Source organism: Cervus elaphus, chromosome 4, assembly GCF_910594005.1.
Source record: "Cervus elaphus chromosome 4, mCerEla1.1, whole genome shotgun sequence".
Classification (NCBI taxonomy): domain Eukaryota; kingdom Metazoa; phylum Chordata; class Mammalia; order Artiodactyla; family Cervidae; genus Cervus; species Cervus elaphus.
In genome coordinates, this window is record NC_057818.1 from 49,375,904 (window position 1) to 49,384,152 (window position 8,249).

The following is an 8,249-nucleotide window of genomic DNA, read 5'->3' on the forward strand; positions in this document are numbered from 1 at the left end:
CCATGCTGGCTGCCACTGCCGTTAGGCCATGGTGGCAGGGACAGAAGCCGCTCACCACTGCCTCAAGGCCTGGGCCCTGCCAGGGTGGCCTTGGTGAGGACCCTGGCGTCCTGTTGGACACAGCCCAAGCCTGTTCCCTGGGCCTCTTAGCTCACCCACCAGCCCGAGGCTGGAGAGTCTGGAGGGCCCCTGGGAGAAGGTTGTGATCCACCTCTTACCTCAGTCTCCACAGGAGAACCACCAACCGCAGGATCACTGGCCAAAGGAGGCCTCTAACCTCTGAGCTAGCAAGTGGAATGGCGATAAAGGTTGCCTGGTAACGGTAATCTGTGCCTGCTAGCAGCTGTCCCTGTTATAATAGGAGTGTCTTTGTTACTCAGGTTGGGAGAGGTTTGGGCCACCCCGGGGGTTTTAGGGACTTTGAACCTTGCAATTTAAGTCTGAGCCTGGTGACCCAGACGGTAAAGAATCTGCCTACAATACAGGAGACCTGGGTTCAATCCCTGGGTCAGGAAGATCCCCTGGAGAAGAGAATGGCTACCCATTCCAGTTTTCTTGCCTAGAGAATTCCATGGACAGAGGAGCCTGGGGGGCTACAGTCCATGGAGATGGAAAAAGTCGGATGTGCTGAGTGACTAACGTGTTCAGGGCTCGGTGAGCTTCCCTGGTTGGTAAATACGCTGCATGTTTTCAGGCTTCCCTCATATCTTAGTTGGTAAAGAATCCGCCTGCAATTCAGTTTTCAATTAGCAATAATCGTGCCTCGGATAAACCTCATTGGCTACGATACTGCCACTGCGCAAAGCTAAGAATCCGCCTGCAATTCAGGAGACCCCGGTTCGATTTCTGGGTCAGGAAGATCCCCTGGAGAAGGGATAGGCTACCCACTCCAGTATTCTTGGGCTTCCCTTGTGGCTTAGCTGGTAAAGATTCCACCTGCAATGTGGGAGACCTGGGTTCGATCCCTGGGTTGGGAAAATCCCCTGGAGAAGGGAAAGGCTACCTACTCCAGTATTCTGGCCTGGAGAATTCCATGCACTGTATAGTCCATGGGCTCACAAAGAGTCAGACATGACTAAGTGACTTTTGCTTTCACTGCATGTTTTCATACATGGATGTGTTGGCAGGATGATGCGTCCCTGAGGATGGCAATAATGTCACATTTGGGAAACCCTCCCAGATCTGGTCCTACTTGTCTGTTTCTCTGAGCTGGGGTTATCATTTGTATCTTTGGCTATCATGAAACTATAATCATAACTATGGTGCTTTCTTGAGTTCTGTGAGTCATCTTAGCACATTATTGAAACTGCATGGGGAGTGAGAATCCTTGAACTTGAAACCAGCCAGTCAGAAGTGGGCGAGGCCGGGACCCCTGAACTTACAGCAGGTGTCTGTAACTGAGTGCTGTGTCCTTGACCTGGGGAGTTGGTATGAAGTCACTACATGGTGACACTGCTGCTTAAATTGTCCGGGCAAAAGCAAAGGCTCCTTAAAGTGCTTTGAGAGACAAAAAGAGGACTTGATTTTGCTCCTGAGATGAAAGGGGAAGAGGGGAGAGGGGAAAAAGGGTTGAGGTACAGAGAAGTTGAAAGGAGCCAGCCAGGTGGGGAGGACTGTCCTCCATGGGGTGACCCTGTGACCGTCCCCCCACCCCACCCCGCTCCAGATCTTCAGTCAAGGCTACCAAAGTGAAAGGGTCTGTTGTGAGAGTGGACTTGATTGGAAAGGTATGAAGGAACTGGTAGGGAAGGGGAAATTTCGCCCTGCATCCGTCCTGAGGTCTCGTGGCTGGACTAATAGTAAAATTAACACAAGACAGATTAACAGGAGAAAAAGAAACAAAATTTAGTTTCTGTGCATGCAGGTCTCATAGAAATGGAATCTAAGAAGTGGCCAGGGGAATCCCCTGGTAGTCTAGTGGTTAGCACTTGGCGCTTTCACTGCTGAGCCCTGTTTGGGGAACTGTTCCCCTGTTTGGAGAACTAAGATCCTGCCAACCGCTTGGCAGGGCCAAAGAAAGGGGGGTGGATTATACCTCATAGGATCATTGAAGAATGCAAGAATTGCAAGAATACAATCATGGTGGTAGATAGAAATATAATACCCTCATAGATTATGAAAAGGCCTTTGAGAGCTTCCCTGGTGGCTCAGTGGTAAAGAATTCGCCTGCCAGTGCAGGAGACATGGGTTAGATCCCTAATATAGGAAAATCCCCAAATCCCGTACGCCTAGGGGCAACTAAGCCCCTGAACCACAACTACTGAGCCAAGCTCTAGGACCTGGGATCTGCAATAAGAGAAGTCGCTACAATGAGAAGCCTGAGCACCACAACTGGAGAGTAGCCCCCACTCTCTGCAACATGGCAGTGAAGACTGGGCACAGTCAAAAAAAAAAAAAAGGCTTCTGACAAAATTTGGGACGTTTCACTATTGTTGGTCCTTTAATGGACCGGAACCTGCTGGTCCGGAGTCGACGATAAGAAAGTAAGCGAGAGAAAGAGGCTGATAGCGCTTGTTGGTCCTTTAATGGACCGGAACCTAGTGGTCCGGAGAGTTAAGAGAGAGAAAGAGGCTGACATCCCCTGGTTTACGCGGAAAGCCGATAGAGTCCTGTTCTTAGGGCGCTCGCTGCTGCACGTAGGCACCGGGCGCCCTCTCGAGTGGGTGAAGGCGCGGCGTGCCTTCTCGAGAGGGGCTTAGAAGCCCGGGCAAGAAAGTGAGCTCAGCGGGCCTCCACGCTCCAAGGAATTAGCCAGAAAGAGAGAGAGAGAGAGAGAGAAAGACAGGAAGAATAGAAAGAAAGAAAGAAAGACAGACAGACACGGGGACCAAAGCTCTGATGGAGCAAAGGTGTTTTAATCAACATGGCATGGGCATATATACTGTAGTTATTCTCAGCAAAGATAAAGATTAAAATTCCAGACTTGCTATCAAAGAGAGAGTTGCAAACAATCACCTTTTCATAAGAAGGAAGAGGGTACTTATCACTGTAATGAGAAATGCCTGGATTCCTCAGCACTGGGAAAGGCGTGCCTCTCCTCTTAATTCCTGAATAATCAATAAGGGCCAGAGGGTTCCTGACAGATCCAAAACAGCACACAGGAAGCCTCTTGTTAAACGCTTCCTGACACACTATCATTCATATTATTTTACCTTAGAAAGTACTAGCCAAGGAACTAACAAAGAGAAAGAAGTCAGAGGTATGAAGATTATAAAAGGGCCATACTGTCACTGTTTGCATATGACATGTTCCCCAACCTAGGAGATTCAAATGAAAAACTATGGTAAAACAGAGAATTCAGGATGTTAACAGGCTATCAAATAAATATGCAGCAATGAATTATTTTCAAATATACGGGGGCAAGCTTTTAGGAAATATAACACAGGGACTTCCCTGGTACTCCAGTGGCTAAGACTCTGAGTTCCCGATGCACGGGGCCCGGGTTCGAGCCCTGGTCAGGGAACTAGATCCCACATGCTACAACTAAGAGCCCGCATGCCGCAACTAAAGATGCTGCCTGCTGCAAATAAGACCCGGCACAGCCAAATAAATAAATATTTAAAAAAGGAAGGAAATATAACACAGATAATCCTCATTTACTATAGAAAAACCATAAAAGATAAAATACCGACAAATAAACGATTAGATCCATGAAAGACCTACTTTAGGAACTTTCATTTAAGGACAAACATGAATACTCTTCTGGAGGATACAAAGGAAGTTTTTAACAAATGGAAAAACAGGACTTCCTTCCCTGGTGGTGCCGTGGATAAAAATCTGCCTGCCAATGCAAGAGACACGATGGGGCGAATTCCACATATAGCAGAGCAACTAAGCCCGTGAGCCACAACTACTGAGCTTGTGCGCCCAGAGCCTGTGCCCCACAAGAGAAGCCACCGCAATGAGAAGCGGGGTGCACACCGCACCGAAGTGGGGTGATCCCCGCTCGCTGTAACTAGAGAAAAGCCTGCCCAAAGCCACGGAGACCCACCGCAGTCAAAAATAAATAAGTAAATAAAGTTCAATTTTTAAAAAATGGAAAAACGAATCATTTGGGTATGTTAGAAATAACAGTTATTCCAGATTTATTAAATATTAAATGTAATGTGAGTCTAATAAAGAACTTTGTTCGAAATAAGGTAAGCTGACTTTAAGGTTGATATAGTAATAAACAGAAACAAAAAGGGCCAGAACACTCTGAAAATGGAGTATAATGAGATGGGCTTCCCTAGTGGTTCAGCAGCAAAGTATCCGCCTGCCAGTGCAGGAGATGCAGGAGACGCGGGTTTGATCTTTGGATTGGGAAGATCCCCTGGAGAAGGAAATGGCAACCCACTCCAGCATTCTTGCCTGGGAAACTTCATGGACAGGGAAACCTGGTGGGCTACAAACCCTGGGGTTGCAGAGAGTGGGACACAACTTAGCGACAAAGACCATTGCCATTACATGTAAAATTAATTAGAAAATTTAAGCTACAGTTTAGTATATGATGAAGAAGCATCTTTAAACAAAGTTAGGAGGGAAAAGCTGGGCTGGTTAGTAACTGGTGTTGGGGCAGCCAGGTAGCCATCTAAAAAAGAAAATTAGATCGTTACTTTATACTGTATGTAGATCAGGATAAATTCCATATGGTTCAAAGATTCACATATGAATAATGAAACCATACACATACATACATACCAAGAAAACCTTGAGATTCAAAATCTTGCAGGTTTCTCTCTCTCTCTTTTTTATGGCCATGCCTGGAAGCTTGCAGAATCTTCATTTCCCCACCAGGGATCAAACCCACGGCCCAGCACTGGACTGGTAAGAAATTCCCCAAATCTGGCAGGTTTAAAAGAAAAGAGGAAACAAAAGCAAAAATCTCCATGCCAAAAGGCTTTCAGGAAAATGAAAGACAAATGACAAAACAGGAAAAAATATCCATAACTCACATTATAATCTATTATCATGTCTCATCTCACTATGTCATTAGTAGTTACCACAGTCAATAAAGAAAGGACAAAATGATTCAGGAGAGAAAGAGAGAAAAGATATGAATAGGGGCTTCCCTGGTGGCTCAGTGGTAAAGAATCTACCTGCCAATACAGGAAGCGTGGGCTCAATCCCTGATCTGGGAAGATCCCAAAGGTCTTGGAGCAGCCAAGTCTGTGCGCCTCAACTATTCAGCCTGTGCTCTAGAGCCCGGGAATTTCCTACACGCCACAACTACTGAAGCCTGCAAGCCCTAGAGCCCAAGCTCCTCAACAAGAGAAGCCACCACAATGAGAAGACCACGCACTGCAACCAGAGAGTAGCCCCTGCTGTCTGCAACTAGGGAAGGCCCACACAGCAAACGAAGACCCAGCACAGCCAAAAATAAAGTAATAAATAAAATTACATACATACAAAAGAGATGAACAGATAGTTCATGGAAAAGGGAATACATGTGAGTCAAATGAAGAGATATTTAACTTCACTCATAAGGAGAGAAAAGCAAATTAAAACTCTTATGCCATTTTTCACCTTTCTAGATTGGCAAAATTCAGACATTTGATAACACTGTTGGTGAGGCTATAGGGGAAATGCCGACCACCAGCAATTGCTCGTGGGAGTGCAAAGTGGTACAACAAGGATGGAAGGCAACATAGCAATATCTATACACTTTCAAATAGGTGCATTCAGCTCAGAATTCTCACTTCTGGAAATCCTACAAACTTACGTACTACAGAGAGCTTCCCAGGTGGCGCTAGTGGTGAAGAACCCGCCTGCCAATGCAGGAGATGTAAGAGATGCAGGTTCGATGCAGGTTCAATCCCTGGGTCGGGAAGATCTTCTGGAGGAGGGCATGGCAACCCACTCCAGTATTCTTGCCTGAGAATCCCATGGACAGAGGAGCCTGGCAGGCTACAGTCCATAGGGTTGCACAGAGTTGGACATGATTGAAGCGACTTAGCATGCACGCACATACTACAGATATTCTATATAATAAAGAATCTAAGATGTGCCATTATTTTATGAAAATGCTGTATTCATCATCAAATGTAAGATAGACCTCAATTTCAGAGATGTCAGTATATGAAAACTGCATTTAGAATCAGAGTAATACTATATTTGTGCCCATGCTATGAGATATGCAGGCAAGATTATTATAGCTTTTTATTTTGGGGCCAATAGAAAATGATGGGAAAAAACCTCAATGCCCACCAGTATGTTCCTGGTTATGTAAATTACAACATAATCACAGAATGGAATGAAATGTACCTCCTTTGGTTCTTACTGAAAATGCAATGCATAAATCGATAAATATAATTTGCCAACTTCTGTAATGAAGAAAGCAAAACCAAAAAACCACCCAGCTTTGCATTTACTTGTGTATATATAGGGAAACTGGAAAGACAGAAGTACTGTGGTTACAGATGGGAATTGTACTAAGCACTGGGTGGAGGGGGGACAGAGATAGAAGAATTTTCATTGTGCATTTTATATCTGGGGGGCTTATAAATATTTACCAAAACGGTATTAAAAAAGAAAAAAATCCAGAAATTTCAGATATTCTTGAATACACAATTTATCGTATAATATATACAGCATTGACTTTGCTTGTCCTTTGAAATGCCTCATAAAACACAAAACCAATCTTACACTAAAAACTTCTATTGAAACTGACGTGAAGAAAACTCAAGAAGAATCATCAGAACTGACAATTTCCAGTTCTCTCCATGGCCTTCCAGTCCTACAGGAATTCCTGTTCCTATCACTGCTATTTGATGATTTCTTTCGTCACCATGGGCTCTATTGGCAGTTTTTCTTCATCAAGTCTCAATTTTAGAAAACCATTCTTCACTTCAGTGAAGCAATTTGAAAAGCCATCTCCACAATGCTGGGAAAAGAATCTGGGTCAATCACAAACTCAAAGGACGTCAGAAGAGTCATAAGGTTTTGACCTTTTTTTCCATTTCTTCTGAGTTTTTCTTGATAAGCTTCCTTTTTTTCCCCAACTGTGCTTTGCCTTATTCTCACGTACTTTGTAAAATCAAGTTACAGGAGTGGTGTATAATACTGTCTTGAAGGCAGAGGTTCTGAAAGTATTTGCATCATTAAACTATTCTCTACTGATAAACTTATCACAACCAAGTTCTTCTATCAGAGGATTGATAATTTCAGATGCAGTCAGAGTTATACTAAATGTTAAAATATCAAAATCCATCCTCTGAGGATTCCGCTGATACTCGGCGTCAAACGCCGCTTCCCTGGCTCTGCAGGCTTCCACAAATCTCCTGCGGCGTCCTTCAAGCTCCTGGATTCGGCCAGGAGCAATCGGGTAGTGTTCCAGATAGTGGCGGAGGAACTGCTGGTAATTAATTCCTAAAACGCCAAGTGGGTGACGGAGGCGGAGATATGGCAACGCAGCAAGGCCTGGGCCGTTCCCGGGCCTGGACCGGGGTCTGCCCTCGGGACCCTCTTCCTCCGCTGGCTCCGCCAACAATCGGGCGACCTCTGCCATCCGGGCTTCCCTGGCCGCTGCCCCCAGGCCTTCTCTGGACGCCGCCATCGGACCTTCCCTGGCCTCCGGCACCGGACCTTCCCCGGGTGAAGCCATTGGACCTTCTCCGGCCGCCGCCATCGGACGGTCCCTGGCCTCCACAGGCTGCGCGGGGGCCGGCTCCGGCCTCCGGCCGCCTACCTCCGCCTGCCGGACGTCGCCGTTGTCATTTACTGCGCCCGCCGGCGGGACACCTTTGTCCGCGGGCAGCTCGGACATCCCGGGTCGCGGGGTCAGCTCGGCCGCTCCCACAAATACTGGGATAAGGGCACAGCGCGGTTAGCGATGTGCACGTACGTGCACGTAACTGCGCGTGCGTGAGCGCTGTGCACACTGCTCCACGCTGTGTGTGCAAACTCAGGTGCCCGAGCGGAGGGTGTGCGGCTGAAATTGAGCACTGCGCATGCGTCCTGCCCGCGCGCCTGCAGTCTTCCAGGTGCCACCTAGCGGCTGGAAGAGCCAACACACCTGAAATCTTCCCGGGAACGTCTGAGGGCGGTGTGTTAGGCCGCTTCAGTCGTGTGTCCCACTCTTTGCGACCCTACGGACTTTAGCCCGCCAGGCTCCTCTGTCCATGGGATTCTTCAGGCAAGGATACCGAAGTGGTTTGCCATTCTCTCCTCCAGTGGACCACCTTTTGTCAGAACTCTTCACTATGACCTGTCTTGGGTGGCCCTGCACGGCATGGCTCATAGCTGCATTGAGTTCGCACGTCTTTTCACCA

At 46.9% G+C, this 8,249-nt stretch overlaps 1 protein-coding gene and 1 pseudogene across 1 annotated transcript; both read right to left on the bottom strand.

Annotated features, from left to right (window-relative positions):
- Positions 1 to 683: 683 nt before the first annotated feature.
- Positions 684 to 807, bottom strand: LOC122693014 (annotated as a pseudogene).
- A 5,525-nt stretch (positions 808 to 6,332) lies between these two features.
- LOC122692007 (EP300-interacting inhibitor of differentiation 2) lies at positions 6,333 to 7,911 on the bottom strand. The gene has a single exon (XM_043899151.1). The coding sequence runs from the start codon at positions 7,742 to 7,744 to the stop codon at positions 7,085 to 7,087; it is 660 nt and encodes a 219-aa protein (XP_043755086.1). The 5' UTR covers positions 7,745 to 7,911; the 3' UTR covers positions 6,333 to 7,084.
- Between the last annotated feature and the right edge of the window lie 338 nt (positions 7,912 to 8,249).

Excerpts from the sequence above, each read along its gene's own strand:
- LOC122692007 (XM_043899151.1), bottom strand. The coding sequence starts at position 7,744 with ATGTCCGAGCTGCCCGCGGACAAAGGTGTCCCGCCGGCGGGCGCAGTA.